Source organism: Bombina bombina, chromosome 7 (genome assembly GCF_027579735.1).
Source record: "Bombina bombina isolate aBomBom1 chromosome 7, aBomBom1.pri, whole genome shotgun sequence".
In the NCBI taxonomy this organism is placed as follows: domain Eukaryota; kingdom Metazoa; phylum Chordata; class Amphibia; order Anura; family Bombinatoridae; genus Bombina; species Bombina bombina.
Genome location: NC_069505.1, coordinates 511197414 through 511211419, shown reverse-complemented (window position 1 = coordinate 511211419; position 14006 = coordinate 511197414). Strand labels below are relative to the sequence as shown.

General features: G+C 38.6%; 1 protein-coding gene across 1 annotated transcript in view; it reads right to left on the bottom strand.

Moving 5' to 3' along the window:
* Positions 1 to 14006, bottom strand: part of LOC128636042 (ficolin-1-B) — a 220878-nt gene that overhangs the window by 165870 nt on the left and 41002 nt on the right. Inside the window, exon 3 of the mRNA XM_053689116.1 lies at positions 11169 to 11204. Coding sequence (XP_053545091.1) covers positions 11169 to 11204 — 36 coding nt within the window. The remainder of the gene's footprint in view (positions 1 to 11168; positions 11205 to 14006) is intronic.

Below are 14006 nucleotides of genomic sequence, written 5' to 3'. Positions count from 1 at the left end.
TTAGACTTAGAATCCTTTGCAATTAATTTTTCATTTTCAATTTTGGCTAATTTGATTGCTTTTTTGCATGCATTGTTACATTCCTTATAAATACTGTGGATAGATCTGAAAGGAACCTGCCCACATAATTCACAAGGCCCAATATTTGTCTCAAGACTTTTCATTTGTTCAATAGCAAAGTTTATCAGTGTCCGGCTTGATGCCATCTTCATTGATGATATGCCCAAAGTAACATAACTCAGATTTTCTAAAATGGCATTTCTCTTTATTTAATTTCAGCCTGGACTCTCTAATGGTCTGCAGCACACAGCTCAATCGCTGATCATGTTCTTCCAATGTAGACCTATACACTAAAATGTCGTCCATGACGACTGCCGTGCCCTCGTGGTCCCTTAGGAGGGAACTCATCTCTCTTTGAAAGATTTCAGGAGCAGATGATATCCTGAAGGGGAGGCTGCAGAAGCAAAACTTACCTACTGGTGTAATGAAGGTAGTCAGTTTGCGGCACTGTGGATCTAGAGGTATCTGCCAGAAGCCGCTGGAAGCATCCAGTGTAGAGAAGAACTTTGCCTCAGCCAGTTTCGGAGCTATGTCTTCAAGCGTCAGCAGCACATATCTCTCTCTCTTTACCACCTCATTCAGCCTTTTCAAATCTACGCAGATGAGTACATTACCATTTTTTTCGCAACAGGCACAATGGGGGAACACAAGTCAGTTGCTTCAACAACCTCTTCAATAACTCCCATATTCTTCATACGCAGAAGTTCCTTCTCCACTTGAGGCATGAGCAGGAACAGAATTCTATGAGGAGTGGTAATGCTGTATGGGACTGCATCACTTTTAAGTGACATTTGGACTGGGTTGCAATTCAATAGGCCCAATATTCCAAACATGTCTTCCGAAATCTCATTCACTCTGGCAACCAGGCCAAAACCACAGGCTGCTTTCCTGCTCAATAGGTTGTTAACACACTGACCTCTAATCATATGTACCTACATGGTGAATTTCCTCTGCTTGTACTCGCAGCTGGCAAGAAATTTCCCCGCACAATCAATGCGGCCAACAGAACTATGAACTTTTGTTGTAACTTTCGCCAGCTCAGGCTATCGAGGCAGTTTTATAAATGCTGCAAGGGACATAACAGTGAAGTCTGATCCCGTGTCAATCTTAAAGGCAACCTTGGCTCCCATTACAGTAAGGGTAACCTGCCAATCTTCGTCCGAACCAGACCGTTCAACAACAGACCCTACAAAGGACACTTCTTGACCCTCCTGGTCACTATCCACCTCCTTAATGTATTCAGTTTTACACGCCCCTTCAAAATGGCCCATTCGGTTACACTTTCTACATCTTTTATCTTTAGAGGGGCATACAACATTCTGATCATGGGTACGGTTACACCGTGTGCAGTGAGCCTGCTGCGCCCATCCGCTTCTGGGCCTATCTGTTGCCCTTGGTCTACCGCTCATACTGTGCCTTTCACTAGCAACTCTCCTGAACTGCTGCACTTTATCCACAATACTCTCAGACCTCAGATCAGCACTTTGCTTTTTCACCAGTTCACTCTGGCGGGCCATCCTAATAGCCCCATCTAATGTTAAATCAGACTCTAACTGTAGCTTCAGTGAGACTTCAGCATCTGCAATTCCTATGACTATTCTGTCTCTGATTTGCTCTTCTTTAGCAACACCAAACTCACAGAATTCAGCTAGTTCATACAGGCTGCGCACAAATGACTCCACAGATTCTCCCACACGCTGATTACGTTTGTGAAAACAAGCCCTCTCATGAATCACATTTATTTTTGGCACAAAGTGGGCACTGAGTTTATCCATAACTATATCAAAGTCAAATTCTTCCCCTTCTTGGAAAGTAAAAGCATTGAACACTGGCTCCACATCTTTCCCCATAGAGTATAAAAGAGAATTAACTTGTACTTCACCACTCTCCTTGTCCAGCTTGGAAGCAATCCTGAAGCGCTGAAACTGCTGACGCCATGTGGGCCAAGCTGCAGGCTGAGAGAAGTCAAAAGGCTCAGGTGGGGTAAACTTTGACATCGTCATTACTCAGGAAACAGAAGCGCAGGCAAGAACTTCTGACTCCATGTCATGAGATGCAGGACACAGCATAGAAGGTACAATGCTAATATATTGCAGAGCATAGAAGTATACAGCTTGTACAACACATTTAACTTACTAACTGCGACATAGACTAAAATGGCTATAAGCCACGCCCCTATCCAGTGACATCACCTCCCACTCTCATCACAGACAGTACTAGTTCATGTGTGTCATATAGTTCAGTGCTTCTCAACTCCAGTCCTCAGGACACTTAAAAGGCCACATATTCATTATATCTTAACTAGAGCACAGGTGAAATATTCAGCTGATCAGGAACCATGGTTACTAACCTGCTCTCACCCTTCAGATGATTATATCACCTGTGCTCTAGTTAAGATGAGACTCTGGCCTGTTAAGGGTCCTGAGGACTGGAGTTCAGAAACACTGATATAGATAACATTGTGCTCACTGCCATGAAGTTATTTATAACTCAGCGCTGATTGGCTAACTGAGATAACGGGGCAGTCTGCAGAGGCTTAGAAACAAGGTAATCAGAGAGGTAAAAAGTGTATTTATATAACAGTGTTGGTTATGCAAAACTATGGAATGTGTAATAAAGGAATTATGTATCTTTTTAAACAATAAACATTTCCAAGTAGACCGTCCCTTTAAATTTACAAAGTACAAAGCGTAATTTTTATTTTTACATAAAATGGGCTTGACATGGGCGTATTTGAAATTGTCTTTCTAATCCCAGCATAATTCTGTAAAGATTTTCGCACAGCAAATCTCACAGTTTTTTCTCGCCAACTAAGAGGTGGTGAACTTTTCTCAAAACATTCAAAATACTTATAACCCTAATAAAAAAAACACAAACATGCGAAAATATAGGCAATTGTAAGATGCTATACGCAGAAAGCAGAGTAATGTAATTTATGTTGGCTGCAGGATTTAATTTTTAAAGTGCGCCCCATGCTCACTGCTTAATTCTCTCCACGGTGTGATTTCCCTTTCCAGCAAGCGCCATTACTTTTAATAGGGGACATCTCGCTACTCGCAGGGACTGCCCCTTTTTTACGATAATTCCACCAGGGCAGCCCCTGGAAAGCTGTTTAAAATCACATGCTCTTCTGAGACATTAAAGAAAATATTTGGGTTTCATGTCCCTTTAACACTTCACTTTCTATCTCCTGAGAAGAGTGAGCTCTGTTTTCTACTTCATTCATTGGCTTATATCTAGGAAAAGATATCTTGTCACTTCTATTATTTATTTATTTGTATTCATTTTCATATTCAAATTTAAACTAAACTTATTTCTGTACATAAAAAACTTAAATTGCCTATGCTAGAATTTAGGTCCAGCCTTCCCAAATATTGCATTTTAAAACTTTAGATTGGATTTTAAGAATAAATCATTTTAAAATTTACATTGATTAAAATAGAAAAGAATTTGGGGGCGGAGCTAACCGCCAAAGTGACTGGACACACATTACAATAGCTCCCGACTCTATCGAGGATTTTGGGGGCTATTTTTGACTTGATACCCCTTAAATAGTGAGAGACATACTCTAATCCCTGCAACAGAGTTTGCTATAAAGATTGGAGGAGGTACCGGGAGAGCTTTACTGTTTGCGGTCGGGACTGCTCATTGAGGCCTTGCTGGGAGGTGTGACGAGCATGGAGGATTCCCACATGGCTATACTATCATTCTTTGAAGATTTTGATCGCAAGCTGATGAGCAGACTAGACCGGCTTGTATGACTTAGTAGACCTCAGGGCACGGATAAAGATGGCGTTAAGCTTTTTGAAGGAGCGGCTGTGCCACCTGACGCATATGGGATAGGTACCTCGGGGAATCCTGCCAGACATCCTCTAACAGAAACTGCCTGCCTCTTAGACGCTACCCCAGCCCAAGTAAGTAGCGGGCACTTACTAGGCTTACCAGAAGTCCCACTTTTACTGGGATTGTCCCGGTTTGGAGGCACTGTCCCAGTGTCCCACCCGGTTGTTCATTCTGTCCCAGTAGGGTTGCCACCTCCAGGTTTCAAATCATGTGTCTGGGTTTCAGCCCACCTGAAACCCGGACACATTATTCAAAATGACTGGACTGTGGCTCTCCAGCATAGTTGGATGCTGGTACTTTGTTACATACAGCCCTGCTTAGCTTAACGTTCGTGTACTTCAAAATTTACATTTAGTAATACAGGCTGAGTGAGCAGCATAGGTTTTTTTTTAATTTTGTAGTACTACTTGGTTTATTTTTCTAATAATTTAATACCCCCCCCCGACCCCTGGTGACATTGCCGGTGATACACCTTTAGGGGAATCATATGGGTATGACTAGGAAGTACAGACAGGCAGGATTTTTGGCCTGGATCTTGCTTTAGTTCATGCAGGATTGCATTTTGGCTGTAATCTTCCTGCATTATGGTATAGAGTAGCCTCTTAAACAGCTTTAGCAGGTACGTGTTTCTTTTTTACTTTCATTCAATGTTGTATTAATGCCTTATCAGTATTTGGCTCTGTTGCTTAATTAGAAACATAAAACACATATTACACTGTAGATATTAAATTGTGAAATTGATAATTATGAAAGTGATAATTATGCTTGATGTTTGGCATTATTTAGAATCTGAGATTTAGATTAATGATTTATTTGCCATCACAAAGTAATGGTGCCTTTTTCACTAGGGGGTGGTGTTATGGTCTATTTAAACTGTGTGATTCACTTGTTTGACTGAGGAAGAGTAGAGTATCCACAAAACATTATACACATAAAAGCTACTACTTTAAAAGGACCGGTAATTGCCACGCCCCCTTGACCACGCTCCTGACCACACCCCCACTAGCACCGCACCAGGTGGTCCCAGTTTCACCTCTAAAAATTATGGTAAGCCTAGCACTTACCATATTTCTTTGATCGAGGAGATGCGGCCGATCCTCGAGAGCAAAATGTGAACCGTGAGTGCCTGCAAAAAGAAACGACTGTGGGGGCCACTGAGGAAGAGGTTCCTAAGAAGGTGGGAGATGGGCCCGTGATTATGTCTGATCAAGAAGTTGCAACTCCAGAGGTTAATCATCTTAGCAGGCGGTCCCATGTTTTACACTGCCCTGGTGCTTTACAGTGTATCTGCTCCGCTGTACAAATGTGCGTGCAGGCTCCCCAGGGACACAGAGATAATTGTGGGGCTACCTTTAAACAAAATTCTACTTACCAGAAAACAGGAGTGGGTTGACTCTCTTTGCCCTCCACGCGGCTGTGCACAGCTATTCTAGCATAATGCTTCATCCTTGTGCAGTCTATCCAGTGACTCTCTGTTCTTTTTTTTTTTCCCTCCTGCTTCATGATGGCAATGTTGTCTGAGACTTTATTAGGGAGCTCATGTATGGAACTAATGGTCGGGAGAGAGATGTCTATATATTATAAGCTTTAGTGGCTTTTTAAGGTGGCATTTGAGTACTGTGAGTAGGGTCACTGCTGTTTAGGCCCAATATATAATTGTTAGTGAAGTTGTTCCAGTCACTTATATTATATAAATATACAGATACTAATCTTAGCATCTTTAGAGTCCTCACTTACTGAAGGTAACCCATAGCAACTATACCATACAGATGTTTGGCACTTCCTGCCACATATATTTTGTAATACGATTGTTCCCTTAACATTACTGCAGCCCCCTCTGGATACTGTATATTATTTTGATGAGGAGAACATATACAACATATGTTAGGTTGAATAATCTGTTCGATGAAGGGGACTCCATAACCAGTTTTATATCCCCCCCCCTCTCAACTGTATGGTAAGGGATAAATAGTTTATCCTCCACACTCTCTTTGTTATGTTATGTAGTCTCTGCCCAGTTCGTAGAGCCTCTGTCATAGTTTGTCCTTCTATAAATGTAAAAATGGCTCTCCGGACCTTAACAATGAAAGATCCATCATGACTATGCTTATGTCCTACTGTCTGCAGGTCTTTATTTCTATAATTTTGGTATGGCTGTTAACTCACATGTATGTCTATTGTAAATGTTAGAATCACTGGGATTGTGTTTAGGATTCATAGGTGTCAGTTGTGGTTGGCATATGTGACTTCTATGTACTTCAGAGAGTAAGATCCTGTTAGCAGACTTGGTTGGTATAGATGATAAGGCGAAGCCTTAATGAAACCGAATAGAAGTGCTGATAAATTTGAATTATAAACTTTGCATATATAGTTGCTCTTAGGTGAGATATTCACTTCATTGCCAACTTTTGCGAATTTATCCCCTAACTCTTATAATGCAAGGAAAACAATGTATCGCTCCATCTTTATTCGAGCTTACCAAAAATTACAGTCCTAAGCTTAGTTTACAACAGGTAGATGCTGCAGTTTTTATGGAAATTGCCCAGTAGGTTGATATATCCATTTAACTGTCCTCAGGCGACCTCAGGGTCCTGTAATCCTAGTGGTTATTTATATCATATGAGCTTTCGAATTCTCTGACATCGCAGCCCCTATATTTTCTGAACTTGTGTCAGCTATAACAATGTTAGCAGTTATAATTCTAAACATATTATCCCTCAGACTTGTCTGAGAAGTAGTTCTTGCAGTTTTGTTCTTAGGACACTGTGTTAGCTACTATTGTACTAAATGTTATGAGTCTTTGTCATGTTTATTTTTATGTCCTCCTTCAATTTTAGTATTAGATTTCTGGACCTACCCATGGTCCTGGCAGACATATGAAGGAGAATGCTAAGTGCAGGCCTAAAAGTGGCCTGTGCTACCTAAAAATCCTCTGATTAGTAAATCGAATCCATTGGGGTCCTAAAGTGGCCTCAGCTTTTCCCGAGGAAAAAGAGGGTGTTTTTAGGTTTGCTCCCCAATTATTATACATCTGATTTATGTTTCAACTTGGGAATTGTTTGAGAACATTGTAATAAGAGATTTAACCCTATGGCCTCTAGTTATCAAGACGTCAACCTCAAATACGCTGGAATTCCGCAGCGTATTTGTGGCGAGGCTGATGCGCCTAAGTTATCAAGCCCTACACACCGTCAAAAGAAGAATTTTGTGACATAAGCTTCAATCCGCCGGACTCTGTCTGACACAGATCGATTCTTACGTCACTCCAGATGTTCCGAACGCAAGTTCAGCACAATCTGACTACTTTTGGAAGTTATCAAATGACTACCAGGTACGCTCGGCACTTTTCCGGCCCAGCATACCTGGTTTTCAATCCGCCACCCTGGAGGCGGCGGATCCCATAGGAATCAATGGGAGTCTGACCATAGCGAAAGCTCATGTTCGCTGCTGCCTGACATCCCATTGATTCCTATGGGAGCTATCTACACCTAACACCCTAACATGTACCCCGAGTCTAAACACCCCTAATCTGCCCCCCCTACACCGCCGCAACTATATAAATGTATTACCCCCTAAACCGCCGCTCCCGGAGCCCACCGCCACTCTAATAAACTTATTAACCCCTAAACCACCGCTCCCGCACCCCGCCGCCACCTACATAATACCTATTAACCCCTATCCTGCTCCCCCTACACTGCCGCCACCTATAATAAAGTTATTAACCCCTAAACCTATGTCTAACACTAACCCTAACACCCCCCTAACTTAAATATTAATTAAATATCTAAACAAATATTACTCTTATTAAATTAGTTATTCCTATTTAAAACTAAATACTTATAATTATAATATATATATATATATATAATTATATTGTAGCTATTTTAGGATTTATTTTTATTTTACAGGCAAATTTAAATTTATTTTAACTAGGTACAATAGCTATTAAATAGTTATTAACTATTTAATAGCTACCTAGATAAAATAAAGTCAAATTTACCTGTAAAATAAAAACTAACCTAAGTTACAATTATACCTAACACTACACTATCATTAAATAAATTATTCCTATTTAAAACTAAATACTTACCTGTAAAATAAATCATAAGATAGCTTCAATATAATTAATAATTACATTGTAGCTATCTCAGGATTTATATTTATTTTACAGGCAACTTTGTATTTATTTTAACTAGGTACAATAGTCAAATTTACCTGTAAAATAAATCCTAACCTAAGTTACAATTAAACCTAACACTATACTATCAATAAATAAATTAAATTAATTAACTACAAGTAGCTACAATTAAATACAATTAAATAAACTAACTAAAGTACAAAAACAAACAAACACTAAATTACAGAAAATAAAAAAGATTACAAGAATTTTAAACTAATTACACCTAATCTAAGCCCCCTAATAAAATAATAATAAAAAAAAATAATAAAAGTCCCTACCCTATACTACATTACAAAGTAACCAGCTCTTTTACCAGCCCTTAAAAGGGCTTTTTGCGGGGCATGCCCCAAAGTAATGAGCTCTTTTGCCTGTAAAAAAAAATACAACCCCCCCTCAACATTAAAACCCACCACCCACATACCCTACTCTAACCCACCCAAACCCCCCCTTAAATAAACCTAACACTACCCCCCTGAAGATCTCCCTACCTTGAGTCGTGTTCACCCAGCTGGGCCGAAGTCATCATCCAAGGGGCACTGAAGATGTCTTCCATCCGATAGAAGTCTTCATCCAAGGGGCGCTGAAGAGGTCTTCCATCTGATAGAAGTCTTCATCCAGGCGGCATCTTCAATCTTCATCCGGAGAGGAGCGGAGCCATCTTCAAAGCAGCCGACGCGGAGCCATCTTCTTCCACCGACGCCTACTCGCCGAATGAATATTCCTTTAAGTGACATCATCCAAGATGGCGTCCCTCGAATTCCGATTGGCTGATAGGATTCTATCAGCCAATCGGAATTAAGGTAGGAAAAATCTGATTGGCTGATTCAATCAGCCAATCAGATTGAAGTTCAATCGGATTGGCTGTTCCAATCAGCCAATCAGATTGAGCTCGCATTCTATTGGCTGTTCCGATCAGTCAGTACTTGACACATATACATATGTATATGTGTGCACTGTATACAGTCTGTATGCAGTCTCTCCAACAGGGATGAATGGAGCTTTAATGAATCGATATCATGTATGTTAATAGACCACTAGAATGTTTCCTGTGGCCATTTCACGGTGATTTACACATGTGCAAGATATTAGACAGTTTTCAAACTGCTGTGAAATAGTTGTAAAGATAGCTGAAATGTCCATTCTAGGGCCCCCTGAGCAACAAACCCAACATCCAGGCACAAGGCCCCCACTAAATCCAAACTTAACTGCTTAGTTACTGATAGGGTAGCTGTCAGCCTCAGCTTAAAGTGATGGTAACCCCCCCCCCCTTTATAAAACCAGATCCTGAATGTTAGCGAAATTTTAGATGGGGTTTAATTCATCAATAATAACGCAGTTGATAAATACAGAAAAAGAGAGAGTAGATAATACTGCTGTTTTATGCCTGTTGGTGCTTCCCTTAATTTAACATATACATATATACAAAAAAGAAAGTAATAGGAAATATAATAATGTCCTAAAAAGGAGGAAACAAAAACAGCACACAAGATAGACTTATATATCAGTTTAATTAACTTTCAAAATGTAAAACGGTGTTCACCCAATTACGCTCTTACAGCATTAAATGATGTGAAGACATATTACAACACAAAATATATACATATAGTGAGACATCGTAATGTACAGTACATATTACTAAATACGGTAAGAAATATCAACAGAGGTCTGTATCTGTGCTGACACAAAAACCAAATTGAACATATACCAGTTAACAATATATAAACCAACTTAGGATCATATAGGTAAACGTAATACTTGTAAAATGTAAATGAGCATAGTAAGTATAGAATGTGACCGCAGATTAAACTGCACTAAAGTTCCAAAATTAGAGACACTGGTGCCCATTTATCAAGCTCCGAACGGAGCTTGCGGGCCCGTGTTTCTGGCGAGTCTTCAGACTCGCCAGAAACACCAGTTATGAAGCAGTGGTCTAAAGATCGCTGCTCCATAACCCTGTCCGCCTGCTCTGATGAGGCAGACAGGAATCGCCGGAAATCAACCCAGTACGATCGGGTTGATCGACACCTCCCTGCTGGTGGCTGATTGGCCGCGAGTCAGCAGGGGGCGGCGTTGCACCAGCAGCTCTTGTGAGCTGCTGGTGCAATGTTAAATGCGGAGAGCGTATTGCTCTCCGCATTCAGCGAGGTCTTGCGGACCTGATCCGTACTGTCGGATCAGGTCCGCAAGACCTTTAATAAATAGGCCCCACTATGTACTTTACAAGCAGTCTCATTCCAAAAAAGATATAATGAAGTTGCGCTATAACTTACTTTTTAATATAGAATATCCCAGGCTCTACCGCCCATGGCAAAAGTACATTTTTCCTGTGAGCTTAAGGTTTGAATTGTTGTCCAATCAGCACTCTCCCCCTTATGGCACTTTTGTTGTAACTAGAGGGCTGATTGGAGAACAGTTCAAACCGTTAGCTCACAGAAAAACTGACTTTGAAGTGGGGGGCCAAGTGTGGGATATTTGATTTTCATATCTAAATAATAAAGTAAGTTATAACACATCTTCATTACAACTGTTGAATTAAACTCAATCTAAAATAAAATTAACATTCCTGATCTGTTTATCCAAAGGGGAGAGTTTACCATCACTTTAAGCAGCACACCAGGAGCCATGGAGATGCCATTTGTTGGCCCCCCAACATGCTCGGTCCAGGTCACATTTGCCTGGCTGGTCAGTCCGCCCCTAAAAAAATTAAAACTGGACTCGAAAAGTTGTTGAAAAGTAGCTTCAAAATGGATTGAGTTTGCAGAGAACTTTTTGGTCTCATAGGAGAAATAGCCTAGTTCTGATCCAAAAATCCTTCTGCGAGTGTGGGAAAGAGCCGAAAACTCACTGTATTTATCATGCTGAATCAAAAAGTCTGAAGTGGTGAAACGTGCTATTACTACATGCCTACTTCTAGAAGGTATTCGCTAATAGCTCAATCTCGAGCCTTGCTATTTAACCCCTGATATTGAAAACAACAGTCGAAGTACAGGGCATGACCGTTGATTAAAAATAAACTGAAAGGTGTTTATACTACAACACACAAAGCAGCAAGGTCAATTATAATCATTCCAAATTAAATTCTTACCCTTTTCTCCTTTTATTCCTTTATTCCCTTTGAGTCCTATGGAAAAAAAATCGATTTCCCATGTGAATAATAATTGGGCAGTTCAAAATTTATAAAGCAGAATAAAGCGTCAATTTCTCTGATACAGTAGATCTTAACCCTACCCCCTGGGAAACATATTAGAACTAAATTGAAAGGTACATTAAACTCAAAACTGAAGTTCCCATAAAGTGCTAAATTATAAGTGGTGCGCTATTGAGGGTTTTCGCTCGAACCTTAACACCGGCAGAAGTAAAGATTTGCATGCATGGGTTGGCGTGCGTATTACAAGTTGAAAGTAAATCTTTTGCTTGCAAGCGAAACTCAATGCGCGTTAACTTAAGTACTTTAAAAAACTTAACCCTTATCGCTTGTGCTCTAACCCAACACCATACTAAACCCACAGCGCTATACCCAACAGGAGTTGTTAATATTTCACATTCCAATATTCTTCACATTGGGGAAAATGTTCTTTGTATTTTTAAATATATATTTCTATAACTATTTATATAACTATATATACGGTATCTCACAAAAGTGAGTACACCCCTCACATTTTTGTAAATATTTATTTATTTTTTATTGAGGATTGGTAATATTTACAAGACAACATGAAAGCTATACATTTTCTATACATTTACATCATGCCTAGTTTAGATTACACGATTGGAATTATTCCTCATTTTTATGTTTATTTCCCCTGATGATGCAATACAGGCCTCTTGTGAACAGGGTCGGATTTACATCTCACAAAAAAAAGTTAAAAACTGAGGACTTTATATATATATAATTTTTTACATTTTTTTTAATTTCTTTTATTATTATTTTTTGTAGCAGTGTCCTCCCACCTCCGTGTGTGTGTGTGTGTGTGATTATATATATATATATATATATATATATATATATATATATAACAGCAATGTAAAATATGGGGAGGTGAAAAGAGAGTTTAAAATCCTCCACTAAATCCAAAATGTAAAAAAGTGAGTCATTGTGAACCTCATTTGCATATCTCACCCAGAATCCTTTGCTGCATTGTAAACAGTGTAATCAGAGAGTTTCTGTGTGAAAAGCAAGTCTTCTGACTTGTCTAGATTTGTAAATGGTTTACACAATGAGTTATTTTCTCTACATTTTATATATATATATATATATATATATATATATATATATATATATATATATATACACACATACACACACATTACTGATCTATCCCAAGTATTAGCAGAAGTGCTCCTTATCCTGTGTGTGATGAAAGCAAAAAGACAATATAATGTACATTATGTGTGAATATATGTATATATATATATATATTCACACATACTTACACACATATATTCACACATACTTACACACATATATTCACACATACTTACACACATACTTAAACACATATATTCACACATACACACATACATACACACATATAGTCACACATACTTACACATACTTACACACATATATTCACACACTTACACATATATATTCACACACACTTACACACATATATTCACACATTCTTACACATATATTCACACATACTTACACACATATATTCACACATGCTTACACACATATATTCACACATTCTTACACATATATTCACACATACTTACACACATATATTCACACACACTTGCACACATATATTCACACATGCTTACACACATATATTCACACATTCTTACACATATATTCACACATACTTACACATATATTCACACACACTTACACACATATATTCACACATGCTTACACACATATATTCACACATTCTTACACATATATTCACACATACTTACACACATATTCACACACACTTGCACACATATATTCACACATGCTTACACACATATATTCACACATTCTTACACATATATTCACACATACTTACACACATATATTCACACACTTACACATATATATTCACACACACTTACACACATATATTCACACATGCTTACACACATATATTCACACATTCTTACACATATATTCACACATACTTACACACATATATTCACACACACTTGCACACATATATTCACACATGCTTACACACATATATTCACACATTCTTACACATATATTCACACATACTTACACACATATATTCACACACACTTGCACACATATATTCACACATACGTACACACATATATTCATACACATATATTCACACATACTTACACACATATATTCACACATATTCACACATACTTACACACATATATTCACACACTTACACACATATATTCACACACTTACACACATACTTACACACATATATTCACACACTTACACATATATATTCACACACACATATTCACACACTTACACATATATATTCACACACACTTACACACATATATTCACACACTTACACACATATATTCACACACTTACACACATACTTACACACATATATTCACACACTTACACACATACTTACACACATATATTCACACACTTACACACATATATTCACACACTTACACATATATATTCACACACACATATATTCACACACTTACACATATATATTCACACACACTTACACACATACTTACACACATATATTCACACACACACACACATACGTACACACATATATTCACACACACTTAAACACATATATTCACACATACTTACACACATACTGGGTAATTAAATAAAAAAATTAGGGTCTGGTCTCAGGTCTGGAAGGAACAACTAACAACATGATGATTGATTATTTTCTGTGCTGTAGTACTAAGTGTTTGCTGCGTCTCACAGTGAGACTGTCAGAAAACTTTTTCTGTTAGTTACTACTGACTA